The sequence below is a fragment of the Pleurodeles waltl genome, chromosome 1_1 (genome assembly GCF_031143425.1).
Source record: "Pleurodeles waltl isolate 20211129_DDA chromosome 1_1, aPleWal1.hap1.20221129, whole genome shotgun sequence".
NCBI lineage: Eukaryota > Metazoa > Chordata > Amphibia > Caudata > Salamandridae > Pleurodeles > Pleurodeles waltl.
Genome location: NC_090436.1, coordinates 182849845 through 182864238, shown reverse-complemented (window position 1 = coordinate 182864238; position 14394 = coordinate 182849845). Strand labels below are relative to the sequence as shown.

General features: G+C 47.3%; 1 protein-coding gene across 1 annotated transcript in view; it reads left to right on the top strand.

Moving 5' to 3' along the window:
• The window catches only part of LOC138293632 (uncharacterized), a 69368-nt gene extending 62139 nt beyond the window's left edge, over positions 1-7229 (top strand). Inside the window, exon 4 of the mRNA XM_069232957.1 lies at positions 6836-7229. Coding sequence (XP_069089058.1) covers positions 6836-6855 — 20 coding nt within the window. The 3' untranslated portion in view covers positions 6856-7229. The remainder of the gene's footprint in view (positions 1-6835) is intronic.
• Positions 7230-14394: the final 7165 nt, after the last annotated feature.

Genomic DNA, 14394 nt, shown 5'->3' with positions numbered 1-14394 from the left:
AGACTGGTAAGTTTATATTCTAAATTATTTGATTTTATCTTCAAGTTAGAATATATTGCTGATGGAAAGCATGTGAATCCCGTTTTTTTATCCAAGTTACCTGTGAGTAGAGATTTGCACAAGGATCTTACGGAAAACAGATAGAGGAATAAATTATTGCCACAGTGGAAGAATTTGTGATTTGTCCTGACACTATGGAATGGAATGAAATACTGAAAGAGGATGTGGAGTCAAGAGGTGTGATGAGTTTCACTTCTAATCGCTCCCCAAAGAAAAATCACTGAAAGTATGTTTGGAGTTCTTTCATAAGATTTCTGATGAATGATCATTGGAAGGGGCTTATCGGTGAGAGGTGACAAATTAATTCCACCCACCTGCCTGAGACAAAGAATTCTGGAAATGGCCCATGCTGGTCACTTAGGAACGAGTGCTAGTAAGTGGAGAATTATATATGTTTTCGGTGGCCTGAGATCAATGGAGAAGTGGAATGACTTGTTCATGACTGTGTAGAATGTCACATCAGCAATAAGCATTTGGTCACGTTGATTTCAATGCCATGTCCCATGGAGTGTCCATACACGGTGTGGATGAGTGTAGTCGTTTATCTTTTTGGTCCTTTTTATGTCCTTCCCAGTCACTTAAGATATAAAATAGCTTTGGTGCATCACCTTTCGAGATGAGTTGAAGTTAGGGGTGTCTCCGAATCCACCACTTTTAGTGTCATATGTTCCCTCAAGATGTTTTCGCCAGGGAAAGGGGTTTCCAATGAAATCATGACTGACAACAGAGTTGTTCAGTTCACTTCTTCTGGCATGAATGAGTTTTTGGAAACTGTGGAGGTAAGCACTTACTCACTGCTCTATTACCCTGATCCAATGCAAAGGTTCAACTGGGTGTTGGTGTAGTGAATTAAGGGTGCCTTCAAATCAAGGGTGGACTGTGTTGATGCCACCACATATTTGCTTTGGGTCTACTGCGCAGGACAATACCACATGTGATCACTGGCAAGATTACTTTTTAGGTCATAAAGGGAAAGAAGGTATGTTTAATGTTGTGTTCTTTTTGCATGTTAAAGGTTTTATCCGCAGTGTGATATGATTGCATATAATGATGGTCCTAAAAAAATTAGTGACGCATTTGATGTAGCGTGCCAGGAACATGAAGGCAAGATCAAAAATGTAAAAATATCCAATCATTTCCAAGATTGTGGTGGGTTGAATTAATTTAATTGAAAAAACCCTTTGTTTTTGTTAAGAAAAGGTTTGTCAGGCCCCATATATGACATTTCTAGAATTCTGGCACACAGGGTGGGTGCGCTGAGGGAACAAGCAGGCTCATGGCTCCACAATATCATAGCTAAACTGAGGTCATCCCACATGAAAGACACTATCATGATAGAGGCGAGGAAAATAGACCAACTGACTTTCCGAAAGCACACTATCGATCTTTTCATGGATCTCTCACAAGCGACCTTAAATAATCACAGACTGCTTTCCTCCCTAACCATAGAACTGCGCAGATGCCAAATACGTTAGAGACTTTGGTTCCAGACAAACTGTAAGGAATATACGATTCACCTAGTGGAGGAGGCACAGACAATACTTGGTCCCTCAGGGGACAGCCAAGCCCATCTGAAACACCGGGTGAAGTGCCATCAGAACAGCACAATGAGGGGCGTGGCTAACGAGGCCAAGATGGTGGATGCGCTCTAAAGCAGCTCCGCACTGCCATCCTATTATCCGTAAATACTGAAGCTCGAGTCTGCCATCTGAGGCCCACTTTTATTAACCCAGTATACTGAACTCAAGGGTTACTCAACCCAGGGATTAGCGACCCCAATTGCTTTCAGTGAGACCACATCCCAGGCCTATCCGTGCAACAGCTCTGATGACGGGAAAATACAAGGACTGAACCCTTCACTACTGCAGTGCTGCCAAACCTCCACCTCCTGCCTGAAAGCTGCCGCACTTGCAGTGGGAGCAACCCTCACTTGCGCTGGCTGGGATGAGACTCAGTGGCTAATGGAGGAATGCGGCTAGTGCCAGCAAAGCGACCTGGAAGGAGCCTGAATTGATGCAGCTTCCGAAAAGATGATGCCATGTGGCCAGGTGGAGATGGCCAGAAAGTGAGAGGAGAGACTGGGGCTGCCAAATGGAGCTGCACAACGAGGGGGGAATTGAGAGGTGCTTAGGGAGACAGGTCGGCCCCAGCCATGCTCACCATGCAAATACCACGAGGTCCGTTGCTGCCGATCTGAAGGCCCACCCTTCCCCTGCTCTACTCATTTTGGGAGACCTGTGGCCTTGGGTGTGTTGCTAAACACAGCCTCCCTGGTGCAATAACCAGCACACATAGCATTTACCACTCGTCTCTGCTCTTTAATCTGGTTGCAACAAACTGCACATGAGACCTGAAGCTTGACAAACTCGTACGAAGATAAAAAGCCGCCCAACCTGCTCTGCTATCTGTCTCATGACTACCTGCACAGCCCCTGAGAAACTCATAAGATCAGCCCACTCTAAAGGGAAGACAAATCCACGTTATACAGCTGACTTCTATATACAGACCTCTAACCTTAAGAAGTGGAGAAGGGCCCCCTCTATCTAAATGGGGTCCCCTGAAAATGCTCCTGAGACAAACCAGAACGGTATCTGTTGCTAAAAGGCACTCGCAAAACCGGCAACAAAACTGATTTCTCCCTCTTGATGAATAATTCACCACACTTGCGCTGAACATTTGTGCCTAATAAAACAACTGGACTTGGTCACCAACAGTTCATCGCGAAACTCTGGTACACTGGCACAAAAACTGAGGCTGCTTGTGCTGCGGTGGACCCACTAAACTGAAACACCGATAAGCGAGCCTTGTTACACATAGCTACTAATAGCCACACAAGAGAGCCACGATCTTAGGTCCGCTGCAATGGAACACCTAAGGTCGACCGACCAACTCACATCTGCGTGATCCCAGGCATCCCCACCAGCAAAGGCAGTGACAGCAAATCTACAGAATCAGGCTAACTACCATTCCACCCTTGATGTCAAGCTAGTCGCTGTATTAGCAGCATTTAAACAGTCCAGAACGTACCTTGAGGCGACGATAGACACAGTTGTGACAGATCTCAATTTGCTATAAAGTGGAATGGCAGAACAAACTCTTGCATAGTGACATTCAAAAGCTCAAAGCATGCAATACTCACTTCAGACCTTGGCAGAGAGCGTGCAAACAGTAAAAAAAGCATGCCGAAGATGCAGAGGGGAGACCCCGGAGAAATAATGTTGATTGGTGGGTCTTCCTGAGGGCACAGAGGGTAGAGACCCAGAGAGATATGTTGAGACTTGGTTGTTAGAATTCCTACCTCTGGGCGCTCAGCTGACAGAACAGGAGAAAACCTCAATCACGACCCCAATGAGCACTGGAGGCTGTCCCGGACCTGGAACAGAGAATTGCAGAACATCGCAGTGCTTTGGAACATGCTGTCGCCCTTGCAGATACAATTCACAACTCTAGCCCAGATGTAGGCGATAGTAACTCTTCTAGTGGTGACAGTCCACCACCACCTGGCCCTCTCATCAGTATTCAGTGCCCCTCCGAACATAACACCACAAACAGCTCATGACATCATCTAAAATAGACTCATCCAGCGGCCCCAAGGTTAAGGATCCTAAGTAGCAGTGGAAAGTTGACACAAACTTAGCTGCACTCCCCAATGAACCAGCAGGATCCCTGCACACCTGATGATGCTTCCTCATAAAGGTGGCAAGTAGGTAAACTACCAACATGAACATGCGCCTGCATTACCGTGCCGACGTCCAGCCCTGTACTTCCAGTGTTCACGTAGGTGACAAATACCATGCAGACACCCACATTGATCCAGAATAGAAGGATGGCCTGCAAGGAGAAAACCAGACAGTCCCTTCCCCACTAGGTGGAGACTATGGGCCAGATGTATTAAACGAATTTGCATTCGCAAATGGTGCGAATCGCTAAATTTGTCCGTTTGCAAATGCAAAAACGTGGTATGCGATGCATGAAAGGCATTCGCAGACCAAAAATAAGGAATCGAAAAAATATCGATTTGTAGCGCTGCGACCTGGTTTTGTGAGTCGCATTTTGCATCTCGCAATTTGCGACATGAAATACCGAATCGCAATTAGCGGTTCGGTATTTCAAGTCGGAAATTGCGAGACGCAAAATGCGACTCGCAAAACCAAGTCATAATTCGATGCATCAAAAAATCGCAAAATGTGATTTTTCGCAGAATGGCCTTTCGCACATGCAAAATACCACTAAGTGAAACCAGGTGGTAACCAGGTGCAACCTATATAAAGAGGCCCAGAATGCCTCAGACTCTTTTCCAAAATGGCTGCACTCTATGTCATGGCGAGGAGAATGAGGATCTTGGCAGGTTTCAGGAGAGGGAGGAGGAGACAGGAGCGCATTTTCAGAGTGCGCATTACCCTTTTTGACCAAACTGAGGAAGAGATATATGAGAAGTACAGGTTGAGCTCAGCCATGATACTGGACCTAATAGATGAGCTACAACCCATACTGCGGCGCACAACACATAGGACTAATAGCATACCCACCCATGTGCAGGTATTATGCTCCCTGCACCTACTTGCCTCAGGGAGCTATCAAGGGGTCATAGCAGCAGCTGGAGGAGAATCACAGAGTGCCCTCTCTAGATTTTTCAATGCATTTATCAACGCCATGCTGAGTAGGATACACCTGTACATCAGACTCCCCCACACCCCACAGGAAATACAGCAGACAAAAATAGATTTCTACCAGATAGCACAGTTCCCCCACGTCCTAGGTGCCATAGATGGGACACATGTTGCAATCTGTCCACCATCGGCCACAGAGTATGTGTACCGCAACCGTAAATACCAACATTCAATAAATATACAGGTGATATGCAATGCCTCCTACATCATAACTGATCTCGTGGCCAGGTACCCAGGGAGCACACATGATTCATACATCTTTCGCCACAGCGGTATTCACACAAGACTGCTAGCTGGGGAGTTTGGTGAAGGATATCTACTAGGTATTGTCCCTCTGTACACAGGCGCATTGATGCCGTTGTGACGTCAGATGGCTCACTTACTCATTATACCCTCTGTTCCTTCCAGGAGACAGTGCCTACGCAGTGCGCACCTACATGATGACGCCCTACCCCAATCTTAAAACACCAGCTGAACGGAGATACAATGCAGCGCACAGGGCAACCCGCAATGTGGTGGAGCGCACCTTTGGGCTGCTGAAGAGTCGCTTCCGGTGCATCCACAAAAGTGGAGGTGCACTACAGTACAGCCCGGAGATGACGTAGAATAGTGGCCACATGTGCGATCTTGCACAATATAGCTACCACCAGGGTCATACCTGTGGAAATATCTGATTCAGACTCTGATGAGGATGATGATCCCATACCCCACTACAGCCAGCAAACAGGACCAGTGCAGCAGAGGGCAGGCAAAGGCGTGCTTACATCATGCACAACCATTTCAGATGTAAGTAATGACAACACAACTTCACTGACATGTGTACTGGTAGTTGGAATATTTATTACCTTAACATCAGGTAACAAACGTTTCACCAGGAGAAAAAAAATAATAATACGGGGGTCATTCTGACCCCGGCGGGCGGCGGTTGACGCCCGCCTGGCGGGAACCGCCATTTGGCCGCACCGCGGTCAAAAGACCGCTGGTGCCATTTCAACTTTCCCGCCGGCCCAGCGGGAAAGAGGCCTGCAACACTGAAGCCGGCTCCGAATGGAGCCGGCGGTGTTGCAGGCGTGCGACGGGTGCAGTTGCACCCGTCACGCTTTTCACTGTCTGCTAGGCAGACAGTGAAAAGCATGCTGGGGCCCCCAGGGGCCCCTAGACACCCGTTACCGCCAGCCTCTTCCTGGCGGTGACAACCGCCAGAAACAGGCTGGCGGTAAGGGGGTCAGAATCCCCATGGCGGTGCTGCTTGCAGCACCGCCATGGCGGATTCGCCCAGCCGGGGGTAAACCGGCGGGAAACCGCCGGCCCCGGGTTTCTGACCGTGGCTTTACCGCTCCGGTTAGAATGGGCAAGGAAGCACCGCCAGCCTGTTGGCGGTGCTTCCGTCATTCGCGGCTCTGGCGTTCTTTGACCGCCAGGGTCGGAATGCCCCCCTATGTGTCTTAAAAATAAGCAGATAACAGTATCTCACTGTTGACTCATAGTTTACTGTATCACACAATAAGCAAACAGTCCCCTGTGGCCATTACAGTCACTTTCTACGGCCACGCAAGCCACTCGAGTGCGCAGTGGCCTCACTGGCACCTCTGTTATCGGTCTCAGTGGCAGTGCTGTGCCTGGCACTGCGACACCTAGCATCAGTGGTGGGCACTGCTACACTGCTGAGACTAGATGTGTCCTCAGTCTCCCCTAGTCCCAGTTCACTGGGTGTAGCGGAGCAGTTACCCAGCATATTGTCCAGCACATTAGTGATCTGAACCAGTCCCTGTGCCACATCCCTACTGCTGTGCGCTGCCTCCACCTGTGCGTCCACAGCACGCCGCAATATGAGGGCTGTTGAAGTAGCGAGGCGATCGATCCACCAAACATGCCCATAAAACGCCTCTCCTGCCTGCAGTGGCTGGCTCTGTCATGCCGCAGCTCTGTGCACAGTTCCCTCACTGCAATTGTCAGCTCCCTGGTGTTCTCAGAAGCTTGGATCTGTCCCTCATGCAGTTTTGTGATGTTGGAATTAAGGCACTCCAACTGCCGATGCAGCCCCCCATGTTGGCATTGTGTGCCTGCATCTGCCTTTGTATTGCTAATATTTTCCTGTTTTGCAGGCGCTGCTGTTTCAACATAGCGGATTCCAGGCCACCGAAGACTGATGGCCCCTCTCCTTCTTCCATGTGCTGTGCGCCTGCATACTGAGGCCTCCTGATGGGTGTTGAGCTACACTGGGGCTGGGACTCCTGCATAACAGTGGATCTGCCATCTGAGGAAGGTGTGTGGCTGTCATCCCACATGTCGTCAGAGTCCTGGCTCAATTCGGGTAGCGGTACAGCCCTAGCCCTGCGTCTGATAGGCGCAATATTCAGTGACTCACTGGTGTTTGTGTCTGATGCAGGGTGGGTTTCAGTATCCCCCACAATGGCACTTGCAGATGCTGCTGGGCCTGGGCCACCTGCAACGACAATGTGCAGCATGTCAGTTATGTATGTATCACCAAAGGTTACACAATGGTAATAAATGTACTGTTACATCATATTACTATGTAGTGGGTGTTGTGTTCTTCTGGGTGTCGCTCTGCCTCATTACTTTCTATGTGCTACTTTCAGCTCTGGGTTGTGGACTACCACTCCCATAAGGCATTGTTGTGCCGCTTCTAAGATGTGGAATGGACTACTTCTCACAATGCTTTGCACTACTTGCTAATTCCTAAGGGGAATTTGTACATACACATATGGGGTTACATTTAAATATTGCACTTACCTTTACTGGTGCTTGGTGTGCCGGATGTGTCGATGTCAGTGACCCCACTGACAGCTTCTGGGAGGAGTGTCGACTCCACCAGGTCTTCCATCAGGGTGGAGGGTGTCTCGGTGGATGGTCCACCTCCTGTGCTCCTTGCCTCCTGTACTCGTCTTGCCACCCTCTCCTTGGCACAGGAACGCAGGTCGTACCACCTCTTTTTGATCTCCTCCGCTGAGCGCTGCGCAACTCCCACAGCGCAGATTTTTGTTTGAATGTCCGCCCAGAGTCTGCGCTTCTCACTCTCAGGGACCTGGAGTAATCTCTTTCCAAACAGACGGTCATGGCTACTCACCACCTCCTCAGTGAGCACCTCCAGTTCCTGCTCACTAAACTTGAGTTTCCTTTTCCTCTCTCCTCTCTCCTTTCCCTGTGCAGAAGTGTCCATGGTGATGTGCAGTCCTGCCTTGTTCACAGACTTGCTCCCTGTGGCTGGGCTGTGTCTCTCTCAGTGCTCCTTTGGGTGTGGCACCTGCAAACTGCCTGGGATGACTCACTTCCTGCTTGTGATGTCATTGGGCTCTGCCAGGTGTGCGTTCTCGCAATTTTCAATTTTCAATTACCGAATCGCAAATTGCGTTCTCGCAAATTGTGATTCGGTGTTTGGGCCTCGCAAACCACAAATAGCGATTTTTAAGAAATTCCTAATTCCGAATCGCAAATATGTTACATAGCATATTGCGACTCGGAAATAGCGATTTCTTAAAAATCGCTATTTGCGAATCGCAGAGGGCTTTCTTGATACATATGGCCCAATATTAGCATGCTTCACACTGCCCTTGACCGCTCATTCCCCAACTACCCCGCACCGCTGCCTCATCTAACGCACATGCTCTTAGAAGTTGGCTACATAATTGGAACCTACTAGACATATGGTATCTCCACACACTGTATCTAGAGTATACTCTTTTTACACAGCCCGCATAACCTACATGTACAAATCAATAGGTTAATTTGCACTGCTGATATGTTCCCAGTCATAACAGATACAGACTATCTTAGCCACACTCACTCAGCCCACAATCCCCAATACGTACATCTCAACTGGATCACAGATCCTCCATCCGTGCCCACCTGACAATTGCAGCCTTGGCACTGAAGGGCCCAGCGTTCCGTGCCTCAGTTTGCCAATGATCAATGAATACTTTGATCATAAACAACAACACGAATGATACATGATCAAAGGAATAGGACGCCTTTAAGGCAACTCTCTGTAGACACTGTTAAGCCTGACCTGGAACGTGGGTAGACAGCTAGATAGATACTCGCTACAGAACATCAACCTGCTACACCTTGAAAATAAAGCTGTATGAAAACCGAGTGCCCAGCAACAACTTTCAGAGACCAGAAGAACACACTCAGCTCTACTTGAAAGGTTACCCCGACTTGCCTGGTTCATACGGCAGGATCACCCCCACAGACCCATTACCACACTACGATCAGCCACAGGTACTCTGCCCTACACACGACAGGGAATCCACAGTGAACAAGTTCGCCACTACACTGCCTTATGTTGTTCAAGTGTGGCAGCCACTCCTGAAAATTGACACAAACTTACCTGCACTGCCCAACGAACCAGCAAGATCCCTTCGCACCTGACGATGCTTTCTCTTAAAGGTGCCAAATAGGTAATCTACCAACATGAACATGTGCCTGCACTGCAGTGCCGACATCCAGACCTGAACTTTCAATGTTCACGTGGGTGACAAATACCATGCAAGCACCCACATTGGTCTGGAGTAGAAGGATGGCCTGAAAGGAGAAAAACAGTCAGTTCCCTCCCCCTCTAAAAGTAACCGTTCCTTACTTCCCCTAATGAATGATTTGGGGGTATACTTGTTTTTGCATACTGCTCTTTTGGGATTTGAGATATTCATTGTTATGAGAAATACTGTTTTGTTAAAATCATCCCAATTGTTGTTCCTCAGTCGGCCTAAGACTGTTCCCGTCAATATTGCTCTAGCTAGACCTGACCTCGGCACCGCAATTTGTGAGCGGCCAACGAACGGTCTTTGGCCCGCTAACAACACCACACATGACAGCATAATACTTTCCTTGCTATGCTGCCTATCCCTAGTATCATGCCTGAACAGTAGGCAGACCTAGATGAGGCCATCACTCTAACTGAGATAAAAGAGGCGATCCGTGCCCTCGCCACTGGTGCAATCCAACCAGAAAGGGTTTGTCCCAGTATGGACAACATCCCTTAATTTACAGAATCTCTTCAGACTCCTCAAATACGCCCCAGCCTTATGGTCCCAGGTAGGTGTTTAGCACTAGACCTAGAGAAGGGGTTTGATTCATTAGAATGCCCCTTCCAGTTTCAAGTCCTCTTGTGGTATGGACTGTGTCCCCGTTTCCTTAAAATTATATGACTATTCTATACGCTACCATCTGGCAGAGTCAAATCAGGCTCCTTCATATCTGACCCAATAACTATAAGCAGAAGTACAAGTCAGGGATGCCCCCTGCCCCCCTCTTCTTTGCATTGACTGTATAACCACTAGCAGCTGCCTTGCAGACAGGGGGGCAACACATGCGGTGTCCCTCTATGTGGACAATCTCTTTATCTACCTTAGAGACATCTCCCAACTGTCCACCAACATCACTGATACCCTCAACATTTACACAACCCTTTCAGGATTAAGGGTTAACTTATCAAAGTGATGTCTCATCCCACTATGCTGAATCCTGGTCTGACTCCTGCTGAACCCTCCCTTATCTGACGACCAGACACATTCAGATATTTAGGGATAAATATCTATCATTCTCCTTCTGATCTATTTGATGGAAATCTGAGACACGCTGTTACATCTCTCAGGCCCCAAATAAGGTTCTGGACAATGTTACCTTTGTCAGTCACAGGACGGATAGCACTTCTTAAAATCATCGTCCTTCCCCGACTCCTATACCACTTTTTCAACCTACCATTATGTATGCCTGCCACATTCTTTCGTTCCCTCGAACAATTCATCCGTGACTTCATCTGAAACACCTCCCGACACAGAGTAGTCCTCTCTAAAGTCTATAGGCAGGTTGGTTCTAAATCTAGAATACTTTTACCTAGTGGTCCAGCTACAATAGGAGTCAGGATGGTTAGCCTCCCATTACCTTCCTGACTCAGCCATATTATAGTTGTTTCACCCCTGCCCCAAGCCACCTATGTTCTGACCCCTGCTTCTACGAGTAGCCTACTGTTGCTTTCGCAGATGCTTATGTCTCACCAGGGCAACAGTCGCTTATGCGCCAGACATTGCTCTATTGGGTACGCCATGGGGACACTGCAATACAGCGTCTACGGAACTCATAACTTTGGCACGCCGGGGGTTTACTCACATTGGGAGACCTCTACAATGACGGGAAACTATCCCAGTATGAAGCCCTCGTTGAAAACACTGGTCTGCCTCCTGGGGGTTTCCTTCTATACTGATCTCTTATCAAAGCACTGGGGCACAATTGGAAGATCTGAGCCAGGAACTACCCACTCATCTCACTATGCAATATTTCCATGTGTTCGGAAGGGGCAGACACTTTGTGCACTGGCTATTAGACTCTTGGTGACACTATACCTTCCCACCACTCACACCACTCTGAACTCGCTGGGAAACTGATCGTGGATGTCCATACATGGACAAAGAATGGTCCTCCTTGATAGAGGGTCCAACCCAAATCCCACACAACACCAGATTTCGGTTGATACAGTATTACATCATTCAAGGAGGCTAACTCACACCCACTAACATTAACAGATATTTCAATCGTGCAGACGTAGAGTGCCCCTGTTGCCATCTATCAGATGCAGATGCTATGCAGATGCACATGCTATGGATGTGCCCTTATTTTCATCACTACTGGCAAGCGATGATTAGCCGGCTGATACATTGCATAGATAAAAACATCCCGTTCACATGGGAAGCCTGCTTACTAGGTCCTTTTTGCTGGGCTAAAAAGCACAAAGCCACTTCCAGATTCCTTGACCTGGGACTCATTCTGGCCAAAAGACTCATCACCCACAAGTGGCGGACACTGGATCCACCACGTTATGAGGCCTGGCTGCAATCCATGTCTGTTTCAGGGCAGGCTGAAAGTGTAGCCCTCTATAGAGAAGACAGACTGGGACCTCGAAAACACCTCATAGCCAATAACTGGGATACGGTACTAGCGGATCTCCATACCAATATTCCTAGCAGTCCCACATCACCAGACACTACACCTCCCGACACTCTGATAGAAATGACATAATTGCTGATAACACACACAATGCTGGATACCATAGACAGTGCACCAACTCTGCTTGCGGCACACATCTCCCTAGGCCCCACCTAACTACTAGACATGATATAGATGTTCCTCCTGTGCTATGACAAGAAGTGGTTTTTACTAGATTACCCTGGAAGACACCAGAATACTGTCTGACGGTCTGCCTACCCATAGCCTTGTTTGTGGGCTTTTCCCTGTTAACTAAATCATTGGACCTCCTTTTGTATTGTTTTGAAATTATCCTGTTGAAAAGTGCCATCTGTACTCCTTGTTGACACGCCACACATATAAACATGTTTATCACAGGACAAGTCAACTCTACAACCTAGATTATATTAGTATTGACTTACAACCAATACAATTTAGTACCTGAAATGTATAATGTGATGTGGTAACATATGAGTCTTCACTATTCTCGCCGTCTACTGGGAGCTGTCCAAATCCCTCAAACATATGTACATGTACCCCTCACATTTATGGAAATGTAAACATGGTATAAACCTGTTATTATATACTTAAAAGAGATGGTGAGATGGTGGTGTCCACCCTCGGTGGAGTATGGTATGTGGTCAGTGGGGTAGGCAGCAGGCTATTTCGCGGCTCATCACTGAGAGGAGTATATGTTAGATCCTCATCCCGCTATGTTGGAATTGTTTGAGGGTGGGAGGGGAGGTTGTTGGGGAAAGATGCATGGGTGAAACTGGGATATGACGGTGACTGTACTTTGGGTACAAACAAATTATGGTGGATAAAGTCAAATGTGCAACAGCATACAACTATGGTCATTGTGAGTGTAGGAGTCGATACATAATCCTCTCATCATACTACATTATGGTTAGAGTAGTCATGTGGAATGTGAAGGGGTTAAACTTACCAGTAAAGGGGCAAAAACTTTAAAGAGAACTTCAAGAGGTTGTTCTGGAAGTACTATGCCTCCAAGTGACACACTGAAGGTTGAGCGACACTCATTTTATGAAGCACCGCCTGTACCCTACACAATATTATGCGGCCACAGCTAGCAAGAAAGATGGAGTCGTGACTGGGCTTCACAAGGACTTTACTTTTGGGAAGTCCCACCTACAGCGTGACAAGGTGGAAGGTCCCTATATTCACCTGGAGGGCACATACCTGGGCACTGCATTACCTATTTTCAATACCTCTGTCCCGAACCAGTACATGCTTAGACTTCTAGAAGAAGTCAGGGAGTGGGCCCTAGAAAGCCTCTCATTGGTGGGAGATTTTAATATTGCGCCTGATACACAACTAGATAGACACCCACACAACAGATTCAAATATTTTTACTATCCTTGGCAACCAAAAAGCTAATGGCAGACTTACTGACACGTGGAGGGCCAAAAATACAAGTAACAAAGAATACACCTTTTTGCATGTTCACAGGTTGTACTCGAGGATTGATCTCATATGGGGCACCCATACACTGGTAGATACCACCACTTCCATTGAACAATGCACTATAACTATCTCTGACCATGTGTTAATAGTCTGGGAGAGGGGCACCTGGAAACAGAAGGGTAGAGCGAGTACCTGGAAATTCGATAAAGCCCTTCTTGGAGATGTCGGGCATGGCGACAGGTGCTGAGGGAAACAATTCAAAGATATTTCAAAGGGAATTACTTAGGCAATGTCACACCGGATATGGTGTAGGACGAGTGTAAGGTGGTATTTAGAGGCCAATTTGTAGAGGAAAGGGCTCAGCAATGTAAGGTGAGCATGTCTCAGAAAAATTATTTAGAAGAGCACATGATAAAAGGCAATAGAAACACACAGGCAAACGGCCTCCTTAAATGCCGAATGTCAGATGATCTCCCTGAAAGGGCAGATAGACTTACTGACCACAGAGAAAGCAGAAAATGTGCTTCTGTTCATTCAACAAAAACTTTAGGAACATGCTAATGAATCCAGCTCCTCACTAGTGAGCGGGGTCCAGCAAACAAAAATGGTGGGCACTATTCTCATCATACTGAGCAGCAAGGAACAGCCACTTAGTGAGAGCGCTAAAAAATGAACTGCTTTCTGATAGTATTATACAACCCTCTACACTGCGGAACCTATGCTGGTGTCAGATATTATGACTTAACCCACTGAGGCTAACCTTCTACACCTTTCCAGAGTTAATCTGGCCAGACTAGAGGAACCGATTACCACGGATGAAGTCTTAAGTGTGATACAGGCCATGCACCCCAACAAGGCCCCAGGACCAGATAGCCTCATCAACCGATTCGATAAATATTTTACACCCGTCTTAATCCCACACTTGGTAACCATTGTCATTTCCTTTGTCACCCCTGAAGGGTCACGCCTACAATGAAGGTAGTACACATCGCCCTTATGAGCCAGTCAAACTGAAGAATAAATGCAAATTCTATAGGCCGATTGCACTTCTGAATTCAGACCTTTAGATCGTTACAATAGTATAAGCCAAAATACTGATGCCACATCTGCTCTATCTCATTGACCCAGTCGGGATTTATCCTATAGAGGCAAGCAGCCAATAACTCCTGAAGGGTGCCTCATTTGAGGAAGAGCCTGTTCATGATACTTTATTTCGATGCTGAAAAGGCATTTGATAGAGTCAGTTGGAAATTTCTGT